General features: G+C 43.1%; 1 protein-coding gene across 3 annotated transcripts in view; it reads right to left on the bottom strand.

Moving 5' to 3' along the window:
* SEMA6A (semaphorin 6A) overlaps nucleotides 1-20,261 on the bottom strand; it is a 124,963-nt gene that overhangs the window by 51,573 nt on the left and 53,129 nt on the right. For all 3 annotated transcript variants that reach the window (XM_047778470.1, XM_047778469.1, XM_047778468.1), the window contains exons 2-6: nucleotides 9,230-9,367; nucleotides 6,815-6,932; nucleotides 2,566-2,626; nucleotides 1,537-1,599; nucleotides 692-793 (exon numbers count right to left, since the gene is read on the bottom strand). In XM_047778470.1, the coding sequence (XP_047634426.1) occupies nucleotides 692-793; nucleotides 1,537-1,599; nucleotides 2,566-2,626; nucleotides 6,815-6,932; nucleotides 9,230-9,329 (444 nt within the window). In that variant the 5' untranslated portion in view covers nucleotides 9,330-9,367. The remainder of the gene's footprint in view (nucleotides 1-691; nucleotides 794-1,536; nucleotides 1,600-2,565; nucleotides 2,627-6,814; nucleotides 6,933-9,229; nucleotides 9,368-20,261) is intronic.

Here is a 20,261-nt window from a genome sequence, read left to right on the forward strand (position 1 = left end):
GTTTGCTGACAAAAGACTGCTGCAGAAAGAAGGGACAAGGAAAGCTAAAGGTGGAGCCAAGCCCTCGGATCACTGCCACCTCTTGCTTTTTCAGCAGCACTGCTTTCAGCCATGTCAGAACCAACTAGATTTATTAATGCTTTGAGGGTTAATTTTTTTCCCCTTGCGCAAAGGCCAAGGTAAGTAAGGCCATCTCGTCAAGTAAGCTGAGTGCTGGATGGAATTAAATTCCCGTGTTCTCGAATATCTCACCTAGAGGAAAGTCTACATACAGTTGCCAATGGCATGCTTCTGAGATCCCTTTTAAAATAGGAATCATTCGCAATATAACTGTGTTATTGTGCTCAGAGAGGAGATGGTGGGGTAGGCCGGAAAAAAAGAAAGGGGGAGAGAGGAAGTCCACATGTCCTACGTGGTATATATGTTGGTGTTCTGAACAATAAAGAATAAGGTCTTAGAGAAACTGACTTTGCTGGGTCGGCTCTTTAAAGCCCTGTCAATTAATCCTGAACAAACAGGAAGCTGGGAAGCCTGTTCAGGATCACTCATGTGGAGCAGTACATTAAGTCACACAAGTGAGAGGAACCCAGGTGGTGCTGCATTTCACCTCTTAGATTACTGCGGGCACAATCACAGTAAAATACGAAATACCTTCGGGCCGGGTGGTTCCAACAGACGAAGCAGCATTTACCTTATAGTTTCTGCAGGAAGGGTTGAAGGCATTCGTTCCACAGACAAACAGAGTGTCATCGTTTTTCTTTAGAAGAACTTTAATAAAGTTGTGACACTCATCCTGAAAAATAATTCAAACATTTTTGTATCCACTCCATTCAACACGGAGACCCGTTCTTCACCGTGTGCCATGATCTGCTGACAGCAAGGTTAAAACAAAGGTGGCTGGGGAGTTCCCCTGTGAAAAGGTCAAGTTCCTCCTGACGTTTAAGCACAAGATGATGTTGACAATCACGACTGCTTTTTCAACAGTAAATAAGAACACGGCTGAGAGTGGAAGTGTGCGTTTATGCCACAGAAGAAAGGCAAGCCTGCACACACGAATCTCCCATCATATTAATTTTAACGCCAGATGCTCCAGGGTCCCTTGATATACAGGGTTCCTGGCTGAAGTGTGTTTTTGCTGCGTTTTTGCTGCTCTGTGACTAATGGCACACCTCCCCCCTCTACCCCAGGTCTGGGGCAGCCTTTCAGAGCTCCTCTGCAGACTCCCTGAGGGCTCCGGGCTGGAGGTGGGCTCTCGGAGAGTGCACGCAGAAAAGCTGGGGCGGCCGGCTTTGTGTCCATAATCCCGCGTGCCCCTAAATAGTTCATGATGCAGCCCTAGCAGCTGTCGTAATGTTTCATCACATTAAAAGCAAACTATTTTTGCAAATTAAAGCCTTCAATAAGTTGATGGAAGAAGCAATTACTAGGGGAGAGGGGACTAAGTGTGATCCATTCCACATCACGGGCTGCGGCTGGAGATAACAGTCAAAAACTTAACCCAAAGTGGCAGCTGCGGGAGAAATGAAAATTGCCTACCTTATGCTTTCCCTTCATTCTGCATGTGTCTACATCAGCCTGTCTAGATTTCCATGTCAGTTTCTGCAGGGATCAAGAAAGAAATCAATTAGAGCCCAGAGGTTGTTGCATTTGATTTTAGAAGTAAGAGTTCCCTTGGGGAGACTAGAGGCTGAACATATATTTATTGAAAGCTTTCTGCACCCTTTCTCCATGATTAATTCACCATAACAACAAAAGATTAGAGATGGAAATGTTCATTTAATTTTGAACTCCTATCTATTCATTAAAGTACAAAATGATCTTCTTTGCTTTGACATAAAGATGGAGAAAGGAAGGAAGAATAAACAATAGTGTGGAAATTTCACGTAAAGTAACCACATTAACTTGGTAAATTGTGCTCATTTTGATAACATACATGTCCTTGCCCTTTCCTTTCAGTTGATAAATCAATTTCTACTAAAACAGGCCTTTCCCTTTAAATATGGAAGTCATTTTCCTAAAATAAAGGGGTCATTCACTTTAGCTGGACAAAGATTTAATTCAGGTTACACTCCTTTGCGTAAATTCATGGGCTGAAGGGATCATCTACTTCTGTGGCAGATTTTATTAACTAAAATACCTCCATGTGGAGTTATAAGGGAAGCTTAGGTTATATTTTATGTCTGTCTGAAATGGATAATGATCAAATTCCTGAACCACAATAGTCAACTCAAACTTAATATTGTAAGCCGTGAAACATTTGTGGGACAAAGTTTTATGTATAAAACCTGGTACTTTGCTGGCGAAACATCCAATATTTTATTAAAGGAATTAGGAATTATGTAAAACTCCAAAGGGTATATGCACACATAAGTGATGAATAAAATAGGAAGTATGTAACCGTTAGGGTATGTATTAAGCCCTAACCTAGCCACAAATTTGGATTTCCACAAAATGTTCCGAATTATTATTAGCCATGTCATCTCAGTCAGTGCTTTTAAAACACCTTCTCTTCAAGAATTACTCTAAATTCCTTCATTTCAGAAAGATGGTTTTAAAACTACTTACTTTGCTACAGTAAATTTCTTCTGTTTGTGAGGTGTCTATATCAACAGTATAAATATGGTCCCTATAAACAAAGAAAAATTAACATAGTGTCAAACATAAGAGTCAGGACAATTCATTTTCTCCTGAATGAATATGTCTCATTCAAGGCAGATCAACTGACATCCATGCTATTAAAAAGCAAGGCATCCACATGCAGGAAAAGGGGAAGGGTTCGGCCTCCAAGAGGGGCCTTGGGATCACATTCAGCACCTCCTGACAAATCATGGCATCTGGCTTGAAGGGGACCCCTTCTAGGAAAACTTTCCTGTAGTCTCCCTTATACCTGAACTACAGAACATCTGTGTGTAGGTCGTTCAGGAGGGAGAATGGTGACTGTTAAATGGGCCCCCAAACCAGAACACAGTTGGGTTCACATGCTGGTTCAGTATCTTCAAGTCCACGGACCAGACACTTGGCATTCACCATGCCATGGTGGTTCATCAAGGGAGCTAACAGGATGCTCATCTCCACCTATCTCCTTTTAGAAAACCTATTTTCAGTCTCAGCTTTGATGATTTGATTGACAAGATGGAAGACAATAAAAGTAAAATTATTTCCAGAAGCCACTCTTTTTTTTCACACAATGATGGTCAATTAAGGCCTGAGACATGCTCGAGCTAAAGTTTATATTTCTTGCTTCTGTTCACCTTCCTGTCTTGGTGAGAATGTGGTTGTCTTTACGATTGGCTGCCAATCTCCCCTTGCAAGGGGAGAAACAGAATCAGCCGCTCAGGTGTGGGGCTATATTTAAACATCCCCCTTCTGTGTGAGCTGAGTACAAGGGCGTTTTTGTCTGGAATTCAGAAGAAAGAAAAGAAAAGAACTACACTCAACTGGGGAGCTGGGGGGGTTACTGAGGGAAAGCAAAACAGCTCATTTTTCCCTTGAAATAACATTGACTTTTTCTAAAATGCAGGAAGTCCTGGGGCTGGAAAATTACCCACAGCTTTAAACCAAGACCTCAAGGCTCCCATGCAGACTTTCAAGCCCCCTCATTATTTAAAAGAAAGGGAGAGGGGAGAAGAAAAGAAAGAAAAAAGCAAAGAAAGAAAGGAATTACCTGCTGTCAGGATTCACTTCAATTTTTTTCCCCCCAGTTCTTTGGAAATCTGTTTGCTACTGCTTTTAGGGAAAGTATGACAGAGAAAAATAGAAATAAAAACAGGGCCTCTCATGTGAAAATAAATGGAAGGGGCAAGGCAGTTGGCCTACAGAATTCCCGTGCCTGCTACTGAACCATGAATGTGTGTGTGTGTGTGTGTGTGTGTGTGTGTGTGTGTGTAAGCGTGGTGAAGGGGAGAAAGGGGAGCCTGTTTTGTATATTGCTGAATTGGGAAGTTCTTCAGACTTCAGTGGGGTGCCAGAATGGCCCTGCCCTTTAATTCCAAGGCCCTTTTATGGCATTCCTTTATTACTTGTTTGACTTTATTGGCGGTGCTGTGGGTCAGGTTCATTATTGGAGTGGAATTGCCTGTTACTTTGCTATCAGGTTTGAGATGAAGTATTTCTGGGGCCCTGCCGCTCCTCAAAACTTGAAGTAGGCGCTGAATATATGAATTGTAAATTAACAGCTGATTAACATGCATTGGTAGTTCCTCAGAAAGCTCTTGGATTGCCCCCTTTTGGCATGGCCTGTTTATGTTAATTAGCAGTTCAGCGATTAAACAACAACAACAAAAAGAATTTAGAAAATGGATGATAATAAAGCAGAACTGAAAAGGGTTCTTGCCATCAAGCTTCCCTCAGTCCCTGGGTTCTGGATGGGACTTGGCTTCTGAGAGCTGACACCCATTGTCCAGAAGAACTGGGGAGTCTTTTAGAAATAAAATTCTGTGAAGGAAATCTCCTTTTGGACAATGGCAATCTTTTTCAATCTCCAAGAGATCACATTGCCCGGCAAACAGAAGAACGCTTTATGCGAAACCACAGCCCTGGGTCAGGGGTTATTCCCAACCACCCGGGTGTGCGTCCCAAGATTCGTCCGCTGCTCTTACTGAATTAAGTCCCTGGAACACAAACTGACTCAATCTGAGATTTTCTCTTCCCTCCTCCAGTGAGCACCACTGAACTGTGTTGCTGGAGGTTGAGCCTGGGGGAAGGATTTCACTTTAAATCATGTTACTCGCTGCTTAGGAACCCAGATCTCTTGGGGCAGTGTTGGGAATTGTGAAATTAAAGGGAGAGGCGAGACTCTAAATACGGTGACCACAGAAATCCTGTAGGAATTATTCCAGGGGGGTATATTGAAGGGAAGTGGCTGCCCCTAGAGTGAAAACCAACAAGTCGGTGGTAGGATGTTACAAATTTGCTCTTTAATCACCCGGTGAGTCTGTTTTACAGTTTTAAAAAAGTGAATGTGTTTCTCCTTTTTTTCCCCCTCCTGTTTTCTTCTCTCTCCTTTTCTTAGGGCAGGGAGTTAGGATAAAACTGTCTAGGTTTCAATAAGCTGTAATAATGGGCACTTTGAAGTTTTCATGGCACCTTGCTCCTAACTCAGGCACCACCCGGGACCTGCAGGCCACACCCAGGCTAAATTATCATGTCCGAGGGCAGGCTGTTATACCATTTCTTTCCCCCTAAAGACTCACTTGCAAAGCGAACAATTCGTAGAACATTCTTGAGTCAACGTGTTTCTCACAGATGCAATGCTGAATCATTTGTTTTGACCAGCCTTTAGCTGATGGGGTACAAATGTAATCTTGCAGCCCTGCTACATTTAAGAAACTAAAAATGGACTTGAAGAAGGAGTGGATGCTCTGTTGCAGAGAGGAGGCTGCTCCAGGACTCACTGGAATGCTTTTTAATAAATATCCACAATGGCTATGTCCTTCGACAGCGGCTATTAGAAGGTTATTACAGGACTAATAGTACCACTCCTACTGCTCAGTAGGCTGCAAAGTACAGGGAGTTATGAGCCAGACTCTAGAGCAAGACCATTCCAGTTCAAATCCTGCCTCTGTCATTTTGACCCAGTCACTTCACCGTTCTGTACCTTGGTTTCTTCCTGTAAGACTTGGGGATGATAATAGCTCTGGTCTCATAGAATTTTTTTTTTCCAGGATTGAATGAATTAATATTTATAAAGAACTTACCGCTAGATTTGCAATGTACAGAGCATATACAACCAGTATGTACTCTAAGTAAGTGTTTGTGAAATAAAATTTTTAGAAGGGCTTTGGCATTGCTCCCTGTGACCACATGTGGGGTACCTGCAGGATGTTTTATTCTAGCCAAGGGTGTTTTACTATACGTTGCACAGCTTGTATGTTCAGAACGTAAGTGCTTTGAAGGAACCCAGCACTGTTGTTATTTCCCTGTTTTTTTTTTTTTTTAATCTATGCTTACAGCCAGTCAAGTACTACAAACATAATCTGTCTTTCTTCTTCCCAGTGTAAAAAGATTCATCAGCCTAGACCTAGGTGCGGCCACAGTGGAACCCACAAGATAGTGCTTCTTGTTGCTGCTCGTTTAGAAATATTTCAGATGAGCTACAGGACCCCAAATGGGGATTATATATTTTTAGAATCCCAAGGGACTTCTTTAAGCTAGTCTGATCTAGTCTCTCATTTAATAGAGGACACTTAGGGGTGGAGAAGTTGTGGTCCAGGTAAATTAAAAGTAACATCAAAAACCTGAATCCATGTGATCCTTGTTTAGGCAGTATTCTTACCATGCCACCCAGCCCAAAGACATGGTCTGTTTAAATGACATTTCCCCAATGGATGAGTTTTTTCTTAGCTAGATCCAAGTCAAAAACTTCTAAAATGGGTGCTACAGTCTTTCTGCTAAAGTATTGATACATACTGTACCTTAACTGCAAAAATACAGGTTGAATGCACACACACCTACACACACATTCAACTTAACTTGATACATGTTTACACATGCAGTTTAGCAAGTATCAAGGAGAGAAGCACTCTCCTGTGTGCCTGAGTAAATATTTTTTTGGCGTGTACACACACGCACACATAAACAGATCTTTTGAGTCTAAGCTCCAAAATATGCGGTGATTTCTACCCAAATCCAGACAATGAATTCAGACATAGACAACCTTGAGAGAATGGTTGCCTGACACAGTAAATGTAGCCTTTAAATTGAAGAGCACTCTGTTTGGGACCATCTTGATCTTTCAAAGGATGCACAGCAGGTACATTTGGGTCTGAGGACCTTCGGATGCTCTGGAGGCAGAAGCAAGGAAGAGGGGGCTCACCTAGCAGCAATGTAGAGGGTTCTGTTCATGATCATAATCATCTGGATGTCCAGCCTGTGCCTCTGTGTGCTGTTCCGTCCTGGCTTGTGGCCCACAAACACCGGATACTGTTTTGTATCTGTGAAAAGAGGAGATGGGGCAAGAGAGGGACAAGGACATCAAGCCAAGAAGGGACAGGCAGGCAGAGGAGGGGGGGCGGCCACCATTTCCCATCTCCACGGAGTCTGTTACTTTGGGAAGCGTGATCACAGAGGAGTGATCTTTAAGGATGCTCACGTTAGAGTCTCATTTCCGGATGCTCACGAGCCTGGACCTAAACGTTTCTAAGTGTCACTCTTTCTGACTTGTCGCTCTTTCTGGGGGTTAAACTTGCAAGTGAACCCTTTCCAGGAAGGTGCTCTTTTCTTCCTCAGTTCTCTTTTCATCTTCTTTAGAGAGCTAAGCCTGAGGGGCAGCCTGCCAAAGATCTTGTCTCCGGACAAAACTCTTTCAAAGCAGCCTTCCCATCAATCACCACAAAGGCAATGTGGTCTGGAGGCAAGAGCCCTCGTCCAGGAGCCAGAAGAAAAATACAGTCTCCACAGGCGTCCAGTTGGAATAATCTACTATTGAAGGCAGCCCCACTAGGTTGGTTGGCATTCTAGGAACTGTGGGAAGTTCACTCTGGAGTTAAGCAATTGGCTAATCTCACAGAAACGGGGCCTTTGACAGGACAGGGTCAAACTGAGTGTAGCCAGTCCGGCAATCTGGAATTTTCCCTGACCTGGAGAGTCAGTGAGTATATTTCTCCTTTTTTGCAGTTCAAGAGCAGACAATCTGTAGTAATATTCGACCTTTGGAAATACCTACACCTCAAAAATCTCTCTGCCTTTAAACCTACAATCTCCAGGGCACTGGCAATCCTCCAGAGAAACTAGGGAAGAAAGAAAGATGAGTCACATTTACAAGGCAGTTGTTTTGAGGATGGAGAAGTTGTGTAAATTAGGACTTGAAATCCATTCACAGATTTATGCTCAGACCCTTACACTTTAAACTCCTATAGTATCTGAGCATGACTCAGAGTGGGTATCTTATAAGAGAGCCTTGGTTTATTTTACTCACAATCAAGCTGAATATGGGATTATCTTGTGTTTTCCCCTCCACTGCTCTGAAATTTCATTTACCCATTCATCAAGGAGGTTGTTCATACAATTGATGTCTCTCTCCTATCGGGAAGGGGCCCCAAAGACAGAATACCTATCTCAGATAGAGATAAATAAATGCTTAACAAGGTTTGGTGCCGTGAGTTAGGTTGGACTCTAAGAACTTTTTTTTTTTTTTTTTGCTTTTCAGGGCTGTACCTGCTGCATATGGAGGTTCCCAGGCTAAGGGTCCATTCGGAGCTACAGCTGCCGGCCTGTGCCAGAGCCACAGCCATGCCAGATCCGAGCCGAGTCTGCGACCTATACCACAGCTCATGGCAACGCCAGATCCTTAACCCACTGAGAGAGCCCAGGGATAGAACCCGCAACCTCATGGTTCCTAGTCGGATTTGTTTCCGATGCACCACGATGGGAACTCCGGACTCTAAGAACTTTTAAGAACACTTTAAGAACGGTGATCTTACATTATCCAAATTGATCCTTAGTCATATTCTGACTCTCAGAGGTGTAAGGCTTGCCACCTCACCTCCACGTAGGATTATTTCCTTCTGCAGCTTAGTCCAGCAGAAAGCTAGGTACCAATGGATCTCCTTAGTATCCTATATTACTGTCAACTTTTTAAAATTGTTTGTTCAGTATTTATTTGGGCATAATTACTTTGAAGGTAGAAGTTCGGGTAAAATACTTTCAACTTTTCTATGATATTTTATCTTTTGGAGGGAAGGACAGAAGTGTAGGTAGTTGTATATTTCATCCCACACACAGGTAGAACTCTCCTCTTTTGAAGAGTCAACTGAATTCTTAAATTCAGAATCACCCTATCCAAGTCTAGCAATGATATAACTTCTAAGTCTAAACAAAAGTTAATTTTTTTGTCCCCAAAGGCCTCCAGAATAGTCATCTTCTTTTCCGCTTTTACCTTGTAAAATGCTCTGTATTAATTACCATGAAAACATGCAGTGTTGGCAACACCCAAATGAGAGTGGATGTTCTCCCCCAGCTGGTTTCCAGACATGATCACAGACTCCTTGTCATACCCCAGGTGCAAATCCTTACACACACACGTGTCCCCACAACTACGTTTACTGGAGTTACAGCACGGTTACCCCACCAACCCGGCTAGACTTGAATCATCCACTGGGGCCCTCCACACAAATTAAAGTGACCGACGAGTCTCCCATGTGATGAAATTTTTAATTTGTCCTTTTGCTGGCTGATGCAAGCTGAAGTGCCTGCAGAGGGAGCGAGTGAGAGTGAGGCCGTGGATACTTACAGTTGCCATGCGAAATACTGATTGGCTCAGAATCTTCTGGGAAACCAGCCCCAGCAAAGTGTAGCAGTGTGAAATATAGCAGCAAGACTTCTGACCTCATAGTAGTTCAGCGGGGAGACTTTATTTCTCTACTTCACCCTGCCAGAGAGCAAAGAAGGGATTTTTTTTTTTTTTTTTTGCAAGTCAGCTTTATTCAACTCCATAAAATGAAATGGCTTTGAAGATAAATTTTAGAGAAAATTTAGAGAAAATCTTTTTCCTGTCTTTTCCATTGTGAATTCATGATGACTGTGTCTTGCATTAGGATCTCGTACCCATCACTCATTGCACCCTTCTTCTTCATGCATCTGAGCACTTTTGCAAAGCTTCTCCCAAACGAGTGACTCAAGATCTCTAATTCCTTTGTCCTAAGCCATTGTTAGGCCATTATGGCTATTTCCCAGTTTTGAAACGGTGTTCGTATTCCAAAAAAATGTGGATAATTGAGATGGCATTTTTTTCTTTTAAGGTAAATACATACTTTTTTTCTGTACAGGTTTATAGCAGCATACCATCCCCAGACATGTTTTGTTTGGCCAGCCCAGGATCTTTCGAAAATTTGAATTAGTTGCCCAATATTAAAAAATTAGGAGGTTTTTGGAGTTCCTGTTGTGGCTCAGCAGGTTACGAACCCAACCTATCCATGAGGATGTGGGTTCAGTCCCTGGCTTCGCTCAGTGGGTTAAGGATCCAGCGTTCCCATGAGCTGTGGTGTAGGTCACAGATGCGGCTCAGATCCTGCATTGCTGTGGCTGTGGTGTAGACTGGCAGCTGCAGCTCTGATTTGACCCCTAGCCTGGGAACTTCCATATGCCGCAGGTATGGCCCTAAAAAGCAAAAGCAAAAGAAAAATTTGGAGGTTTCTAACCTTCTTTAGAAAAATCAGAGTATCTGACATGCAGACCTAAATGATAGTTCCCTTTGAGCCCTAGGCCTCATCCACCAACACCTCCCTTGCCCTCACACACACCGACCCGGTTCACTGACTTCTATTATCTGCTTGACACCTTGGTTGAGATTTTGACTCCTGGTATGTGTAATTCTACAATAAATCCAGTAGTGACCTTAGACGTAAATAAAATCACAGTTTCTTTAAAAAAAAAAAAAGTGGATCCCTTCAGACTCTGAAGAATGTTATAGGGAGCATCTGAAACCACATCCTGAAATGGTATTGTTGATTAAGAAAAATTATATCTGGGAGTTCCCGTCGTGGCTCAGTGGTTAGCGAACCCGACTAGCATCCATGAGGACATGGGTTTGATCCTTGGCCTCGCTCAGTGGGTTAAGGACCCAGCACTGCCGTGAGCTGTGGCGTAGGTCTCAGATGAGGCTTGGATCCCAGCGGCTGTGGCTCTGGCGTAGGCCGGCGGCTATAGTTCCAATTGGACCCCTAGCCTGGAAACCTCCATATGCCACGGGTGTGGCCCTGAAAAGATAAAAAGACCAAAAAAATTATATCTGTATATTCTGGTGTCAGATACTACCTTGCAGTAAGATAGTAGTGAATAACACTACCAGATATACTATTCTCCCCATCTGCATTTTCTTAAAGAATTGTGTAGAAAAATTCTCCTAAATCTTAGAAGTAAAAATAGTCCCATGTGGGGCTGCTGGATTCAATGAAAAGAAACTCATAAGACAGTACATATTGCATCATTCTCAGGCATATTTCAAATAAGTGTTGATCTGTTGGGGAAATTAATGTAAACTCGGGATATCTTTTTATCTTAGTAAAGCTTTGAAATAGCCTGCCAAAGATTGTCTTTTTTGAACAAAACTGTTTCACAGTAGTCCATCAATCATTTAAGATTTGTGTGTAGTAAAGTCAAACTTAGTAACTTAGATGTCTTTGAAAGTTAATTTGGCAAACAAACTGCTAACTTACGCTTTTTAGAACACACTTAATATTAGATACCTATGTCTCTCTTCTTCATGCCAAAAAAAGCATTAACAAGTCCCGTGTTGCACTGAAACTTATAATTTCACAGACACAGCTGGGTCTTAATCATTTCTTCAGTCAAAAAGTGCACATTAATTAATTTGCTTTATCTTGAAAATCAAAGAGGGAGAGAGGATGGGAGAAAAGCCTAGGCAGGCTTTCCATATCTCCATCTCTGATGTGTAGATTAAAATTAAACTTTAAATAATTACTTGTTCCCAAGGGCAGTCCATTACCAAGAGACATAAACATGTATTTACAGACAGGTTAAAAGCACCCCAATCTATTCATTCATTAATGTTGCTAGTTCTTCCTATTTTGGAGAGTCTTAAACCCAAAGAGAAGAAGCTCTGTGGTGCCCTGATATTGCTTGTCCTGGCTCCTGTTCAGTGTAACATTAAAGAGGAGAAACTGATAACAAGAGTCGGTAAAACAAACCAGACACCAGTCAGAAAGTACGTGGGTAAGTGGCAGCCTTTACCCATTTACCGAGGGCTCCACAGCAGTGGTGTAGTGTTATGGAGTAGCCTGCTGCCTCATGGAGTTTGCAGCGGGTCACAAAAGAATATGGGGAGACTCAAAAGGCTGATGGTTCTCATTCCTTTAGAAATTTGGGGGAATATATGTATACTTTTAAAGATTAACTTTTCTTGTCATAACAAAGCAGTCTCTATCCTTCTACAACTGCATTCACCTTTGTACAGATGCCCCGAAGCTAACGAAACGAAGTCCCGCCAATTTTAATCTTTTCCGTCTTAACATTGTATGGGTTGATGCAACATTCCCAGCCCCAAAAGCTGGCAGGAAGAGCAATGCATGCAGAAGAAATCTATTATGCAATCCAATGATTTTTTTCAATCTTTACAGTTAGCCGAGATCATGGCTGAGATGGGTTATTTAAATATCTCCAGGTTTATGGTAGGGCTCTGTGCCAGGAAAAATATCTGCTTTATGTGTCTTTCTATCATGGTATCATCAGGCTGTTAACATGTACCTCAGATGGGTGAAAGCATTCAGACAGTCCCGGCTAATCTTGGCCAGTCCACACGGATGCTTTATCATTTTCTTCAGCTGAGGTTTTGATGTGTTATTCCCACCCTACACAACTTTGGCCTCCAACCCTTGTAAATATGTAGACAGTATATTTTCTTGTTGAAATGATTACTTTGTGGAGAGATCCCAGTTCAATCACACTGTCATTCCCCATCCTGCAGAACACGGGCTGAGCCTCCCCTGCCTGCTAAGACCACAGTATAGAGACTTGCACCAGCCCAGGAGAACAAAAACAAACAAGAACTTGCCACTGCATTTAAAATCTTGGGCTGGCTAGGTTGCTGCGATGAGGCTGTTTAAGTGATTCTTGAAACTGTGAAGGTCTACCGACACAGCATACTTATGGCCCTCTGTAGACTCTTGTTGGTCTCGTACTCTGTGACTGCTTGGATAGGCTTGATATGACTTAGACTTAATCAAAAAACGCAGACAATGAGATGCTGGGAAGACTGTGAAGCATGCGAAGGTTCCAAACAAAAACACCTATTTCACAAATAAGCTTCTTATGCCTGAATTTCCCATCTAAATTGTCTCAGTCTTCCACTATTCTTAGCCTGAAGAGAAATGGCCCTTGTAAAATACACATTTCCCCAAGCATGATAATCCTACTCTTCTCCAACCCACACAATACGTGGCACACCTTGATAACAGGCAGGTTGAGGTTCAGGAGTAAAAAAGGCTTCCTGAGACCATGGTGGGCATGTTTCTCCCTGAAGAACCCCCCGCCCCCACTTTAGGCAGCTGCTGCTTAGCTCTGGGGTCCTGGCCATGTGTACTGTTGGCCTGCAAAGCCAGATCTCTGACTCTTTTTTCCTAAGAAGCCAGGAGTCTGTACTTGTATGTTAAATGTCTCTCTCTCTCTCTTTTTTTTTTTTTCCCTGAAATGTTGGCAACTAATTTAGTTTTTTATTCTCTGTGAGCCAGCTTTGGCCAAGTCCTACCAGTGTGTGAGCCCAAGTGCAGTTTTCTGGGGCAGGATTTGGGGAGCAGTGGGCAGAGGATTAGAACTAGTGTTGGGGGAAGCACGAGCGATACTCTGGCAGAGTGGGCTTGGCATGGCTTCTCAGTTCTAGTGGCTCTAGTGAAATTAACCTGATTAATCGGCAGTAAGATATGGCCGTTTGTAACCTCATTCTCTGACTTCATAATCATTTCCAGTTCTAGTAAGACCCCCTTTGCTTCATGCTTTGCTGACACAGTGACCTCTATATGACAAGGGAATATGGGTAAATGGAAGCCCCCAGGTATTGGCTTTACACATAAATGAGTGGATTTTGTTTATTTTAAAGACCTAGTTGGGCTGCTTCACATACTATCTATATGTCCAGCTGCAGCAAACAATGCCTCAGTGGACCTAGACTTGGCTATGTGGATCTAGCTTGTATCTGATTGGATGTAACAGCAGCACTTTCCAGAGTGTTAGTATCCAGTGAACACTTTAATAATAAGTGGTGATGAGAAAAATAATTTATCTGGAAACTTGTAAATGCAAAATGCTCTTGATGATAACTCTAAGTATGGCCTAGAAATAAAGAGGAAATGATGGAAGTGGGCCCTATGAGGAAAGTAATTTGCTGTCATGTTTCTTTCAATTTTTTAAAAAAATTTTTTCCTTTAAGGGCCACACCCACAGCATATGGAGGTTCTCGGGCTAGGGGTCAAGTCAGAGCTGTAGCCGTCAGCCTATACCGCAGCCACAGCAATGTCAGATATAAGCCACGTCTGTGTCCTACACCCCAGATCATGGCAACACCAGATCCTTAATCCACTGAGTGAGGCCAGGGATCAAATTTGCGTCCTTATGGAGACTAGTCAGATTTGTTTCCACTGAGCCATGATGGGAACTCCAGCTATCCTGTTTCTTTTAAAAAGCCCATTTTCATTCCATATACCTCAGTGAGCATATGCCAACCCCGATTCCAAATCCCCAATCTGCCTTTCCCCTACTGTCCCCTCTGGTACTGTAAGTTTACATTCAAAGTCTGTGCATCTGTTTCTGTTGTGCAAAAAAGTTCATTTGTATCCTTTTTTTAGATTCTACATATAAGTGATATGATGTTTGTCTTTTTCTAGGCCAATGGGAACCTGCTCTGTAGCACAGGGAACTGTACCAAATATTCTGTGATAACCTGTATGGGAAAAGGATCTGAAAAATAATAGATATGTAGATATATATAACCAAATCACTGTTGTACAGCAGAAATTATCACAACATTGTAAATCAACTACACTTCCATGAAACTTTTAAAAACAGAAGAGAAAAAAACATATTTTATATTGACATCACAGGAAGTTTAAGTGGCAGTCATCAGTTCACACTGTCATCCATAGACAAAAGGGCATGCTAACAGAGTGACCCTGGGCAAGTCACGTAGCCGCACTGGCTTCTCGCTTCATCACCTGTAAAATGAAAGGACGTAAAATGCAATGGCTCATCAACCCCCCTGGGCTCTGGAACTGTACCATTCTAGGCGGTTCTGCCCTAGTGAAGACAGGAGTAGGTATACGATGGTGACTAGGGAGGACCCTGAGCTAGGACCCTCCAAGGCCACGGACACCATCTGGAGGTGTGCGGTTGGTCTAGGAGGAGAGGAGTTGGGGCAGAGTGGGGCACTGGAGCTCCACACGGGTGAGGCAGTGGGGGATGCAGGTGGACCCTGTGGCTGTGTCAGCCACCCTCTGGGATGACTGTAGAAGTCAGGCACAGCAAGCACCCGGGAGGTGCTCTTTCCAGAGAGAACAGGGCTGAGCGTTTTCTGCACTCTTCCCTGGTTGTCCCTAAACTGCGTGTGGTTTGGAAGCTCAGGGTGCAGTCCATGTGTCGTGGAGTGGTAGAGCACGGGGCAAGCAGGCGGGATGCGACAGCCCTCTTAGGTGTTGATCTCAGCAGACTGCAGCAACGCAGCACGCAAGTTGTGGACAGTACCTTAGGCCAGAGCAGAGACACCCCCGCTTGTGATACTGGCTAGGTTCAACATCAGGACAAAGCTCAAGTTCCCTAAGTAATTCTCACCTGGCCAAAGGGATGGCTGTTTGTCACCGCTGAATCACATTCAGAGTTTAGTTGGGCTTTGCGCTAGGGAACTATTTTCATTTTTATTGCTCCAGCCTTCTGCCCTCATCATCTTTATCTTTACAACCTGACTAGCTTTAAAGATCTGAATTGAAATGGGCGTAAAAGCTTTTCTGTGAAATCAAATGACTGCTAGTACTAGAGGGAAGTAGCAGTAGCAGGGGGTGAAAACTCAGGATCTGAATGCCTCTGGCTCCACGTGGTATCTGGGAGCTCTGGCAAGATGCTGAGATCTCTGAGCCTTGGTTTCCTCATCTTTAGAGTGAGCAAAACAGTGTCTCAGGACTGATTGTGAGAAAATGCGTGTTAAAGTTGTAGCTTTCCATAAATGTCTGTTTATTCTTCAGTTGAGATACTAAAATTGCCCTTTAAGAGCTTTTCTCCGAATTCCTTAAATTCTCAGATTAGCAACAGGAATTCTCTGTCTTGAGTGGGAGAAGCAGTCCTCTGCTCTTTCTCTTTCCCTCCCTTCCCTCCTTCCAGGTCTCTAAGCTTCCTGTCTCTGGAGGAGGGCATCTGGGAGAGGTGGTCTCAGGAGAGCACAGCTCACGTTGTGTGACTTAAAACTTGTGAATCACAGCACTTGCACAAGTACAAAGAAAAATAACTGACGTGGATGAGGGAGAAAGGGTAGCGTGGCAGTGAAAGCTTATCATGCACCTTCTATGAGTGACGTACATGTGTGTGTGTTATTTTATTTAAGCACCACAGCCGTCCAGAGAGACAGGCCTTATCATCTCCACTGTGCATACAAGGAAACCGAGGTTCACAAGTTAAGTAACACATCCAGTCGATATTTATGGCATATCAGTAAAAAGGGAAAGCCAGGAGGCAAAGCAAGGCTATGTGATGCCCAAGTTTATATTCTTTCCAGGACATCAAGGGGAGAGAAAGTAGGTTGAAAAGAGAAGCTGGCATAAATGGAAAATGCACTTAAGATCATAGGTTGGTGCATCTCTGCTTATGTGGCTAGAGTGGCTGAAAGTCCCTAATGGCCTCAGTAATAAAAATCTATAAAAGGAGTACACATTTGCTTGCAACATGTAGCAATAAGCAAAGGCTCATTCCACTTTATGACCCTGTGATTGCCAGCTTAAGGTGACAGAAAGATGTAAATACTTCCCAACCACACTTTGAGGAGGAATTGATTATTTCGTGGGGCACCAGTGTGTTAAGCAGAACCACTTGCCTGCTTGCAGCCCCCTCAATAGCGTTGTTTTAAGATCAGTACATCATAGAGAACAATATCTGTTATGAAGGGTGAAAGCAAAGCCACCTATTTTGAGAGCTTGTAGGATAAACAGATTTGGATACCCATCAAGTCCGAGGAAAGAACCTCTGCCCAGAAAGAGGTGGGAGAGCAGATGTTGGTGGAGAAAAACCCAGCTTGCTGGAGACTGCTGATGGTTCCTGCAGCAGAGGGATGCTTCAGGAATTAAGGAGGGTTTAAACAGCAGGTGTCCTTCACTGGCCCGGGCAGCCTGCTTCAAGGTCTGCGGCATCGCGAGGATGCTACTGTCCGCAGCTGGAGTGGCCAGGCCAGAGGGACACCACCCCAATGGACTTAGGAACAACCTGGGCCCATTGATCCTGGTCGAAACGTCCACTGTACCCAGTCTTTAGGGGCCAGTTTTGGCTCCCCGTTTGGCGACACTGCATTAAGATAAAAATTCCATGCAGATGAGAAAAACAGCTCTAGCCTTTTAATAAAGCTTCTGTTCTTTTTCTCCTCCTCTTCTTAGCCAGTAACAAAGACATAAAAACTCCCATTTCGGAAGAAAGGGAAATGACACAGACCTAACTTCATATTTTGGAGAACGATGACAGCATTCAATGGAGTATAAGAATAAATATCGACTGTGTGTAATAGATGTTCCACTTTAGATCTGAATCTGAAACCACTGTCACAAAGAAGCAGGAAAATAGCTGCGAATTCAGAAGTCCTTTTAGAGAAATTTTTTTTTTTTTTTTTTTTAGGAGAATAAAGGTTGGTAGTAAACTTACATTCTTTTGAGGAGAGAAGCCAAGTCTTGTCTTTGAGGTGATTCTCTGTTATCACGGTTTTCTTTCTTTCTACCAACGCTCTCTCTCTCCTCCCCTCACCCCCCTCAACTCCCACGGCTGGCCCAGACCCAATACATACAGTCTGCTTGGATGTTTTAGAAGAAGCCCCAGGGCTCTGTAGTTAGAGGCAAGATGTTAGCAATCTACACAGAAAATACTGTGGCAAACTACCTTGATCTCAAAAGGCCGCAACAGTCCCAACTGTATTTACCCATGTCATACCCTAGCTTTTTGCCATCTTCTGCTTTCTCAACTTTATGATATTGCCCACCTCAAACATCTACTCCAGAGGCAGAAACAAAGAGCTGCTTCACTTCACTGTTAAGGAAACTGAGGCCCTGGGAAGTGAGATCACTTGCCAGCCATGGAGCAGCTGGAAAGTGGCAAAGCTGAGCAGCCATGGAGGACTCTGGCCAGGCTCTGTCCCTGCCTTACGTTGCTTTCAGAAAGGAGGCCAAGACTCATTCATTTCTCCTTGGCTTGCTGCCTGATGTTCATTACTTCCATTGCTTGATTTCCCTCTTACCGGTCCCTGCCTTCTGCTGGGAGCCAGGCCCTGTGCTAGCTGCTGAGAGAGACAGAGATGGAAAAAATAGATCCCCTTGAGCCCCCACCCACACCCCCACCCCCCCACCCCCCAGCCCCAGGACCTTGCTGTTCAGTAGCTGAGCCTGACAGTTGCAGCTCCTTGTCCCAAAATAGAACACATGAACAATAATTTTTCTAAACCAAATAAAAATTCTGTTGGGAAGAATACCATCAGGAGGGTGAAGGTGTCACGAAGGAGGCAGGTGGGCTGGACAGTGAAGGCCTCTGTTTGGAGAAGCGCTTGGCAGGTTTTAGGACCATTCACCATGGTCTATGGGGTGAGAGGACAGGCAGGTAGAAAGACACGGCTGGGAGAATGGCCAGGCCTGGAGAGCAGGGCAGTGAAATGGACAACACCCATGCCCCCTTTGACTTGCAGACACTCAAACTGGACCGTCTCACTCTTTGCTTAAGAAATTTCCAATATTTGTCTAAACTAATGGGTGGATTTCTTTCACTTCACCCTAAATTCAGTTTCAAGAAGGTAACTGAGTGTAAAGCTGGTATCTGATAGATTTTTCCTTCTAAGAATATGACAGAAGAAGAGGAAGGGGTGTTGGTTGGGGGAGCTCTGAGGTGACAGCTGATGAGGATATTGGTATTTATTCTCTCAAGGTGCTGAGTATGTGTTATTTTCACATCACTCTCCCCAGTTTTCTCAACAATTGTAATTTCATTAAAAATGAAAGAGGGCAAAAATAACATGCCAAAATTGAAGGCACTTCCTGCCAGCCCTTTAGAAAGGTATCTGCAAGGCGCCTTGAAAGGGAACAAACCAGGAATATTAGTGACTGGAGTTTTTCCATGAACCTTTGTCAAAATCCCGAACTAATTTAAACCAAAATAGAGCAATCACTGCCCTCTGACAAGATGACTCTGCCTTGTAATTTCCCCTCTGTTTGCTCTCAGTGTAGTTAACAGAAAACAGCATCTCCCAGTCGCACCTCTCACCTCCCTGCAGCTCGCTCGCCTGGGGTTGCTCGGGCCCAGGTGTCTGCAGGCATGTAGCCCTTCCTGGCTGTGGAGTGGAAGTCAGTTTCAGATCTGGCTTGAGAGAATTAAAAACCACCTGCTCTCTCCGTTGAGCACTGAATAACAGCCCATAATAACACTATCACATGATTGACACTTTGACAGTATCCTACAAAAATTCTTACTGCTTTTTCAGTAAAAAGTCTCAAGATCAGGGAATGAAGAACGTTTCTTTGAACTAAACTTGTTGAATTAGGTTCTCTGGTGTTCACTGCATGCCATCTTTCATTGTATTCTTTGTCTCTTTGAATGAGCTCTGATGCTCTCTCCCAGTACCCTGAAAGCCAAAAATAGAGTTTATATTTCACTACGAGCTTCTGATTATATGTATATATATATATATATATATATATATATATATATATATGGAGAAAGGCATAATATCATTTCAGGATCTATTCTATAACAAAGCATAATATTGCTGGCTGGTACTTATCATCAGATCTCTATACACAGTGGACTGTCTGTATGTTTATAGATGTCTAGACACATCCAAGACAGAAATGATATGGGAGCACTGTCTTTTGGCTTTTCCACAATTTTCTTACATTCTTTATGAAATTCATTTCACTTATTAAAAGGGGGGAAAAAGTCCTCTTTATATCCCAGTAAACCACTTGGAGATTGCAAAGCCATACATTTACACCTGTTACAACTTATTGCTACCTTTTTCTGCAATTAATGATATCTTTATTGGATTTGTTCATGTTTCTTTACACAAGAAAAAACCTCATTCGGTGGGCATGTTTTACTTGGAGCAGGGATCACTTTGCATTGGGGTGGAAGAGAACATCATTCACTAGTTACCATTTCCCAAATCAGGTCAAATCTAGTGATAACACTCCCTAAAGTGTTCGTTTGTTTTTAATGTGAAATCCTACCCTGGAAATTAATAACTATTTCCAAACATCCTGAAAGTATACTTCCTTAAGGCCAATGAGAGTAAGTTCCAGGAAATTAGGGGTTTGTTTAAATGTCTCTGCCACTTAAGTGACTTGATTCCTTACATAGGTGACTTAAAGGTCAGTGCACAGAAACACTTAAAGTCCCATTCACTGAGATGAAGGATCCAGACGAACTATTTAGGTGATAGTAGCTGTTTTTAAAAAATGCCTCACCTCTTCAATTTAAGGGAAAACAAGCAGGTTGGTGCTTGAAATACAGGTAGACAATCCCTTATTCGCAATTGCAAAACAAAACAAAACAAAAATCAGGAGTTTTGTCCGATTCATTTGGTGACAAAA

This window comes from Phacochoerus africanus, chromosome 4 (genome assembly GCF_016906955.1).
Source record: "Phacochoerus africanus isolate WHEZ1 chromosome 4, ROS_Pafr_v1, whole genome shotgun sequence".
Taxonomy (NCBI): domain Eukaryota; kingdom Metazoa; phylum Chordata; class Mammalia; order Artiodactyla; family Suidae; genus Phacochoerus; species Phacochoerus africanus.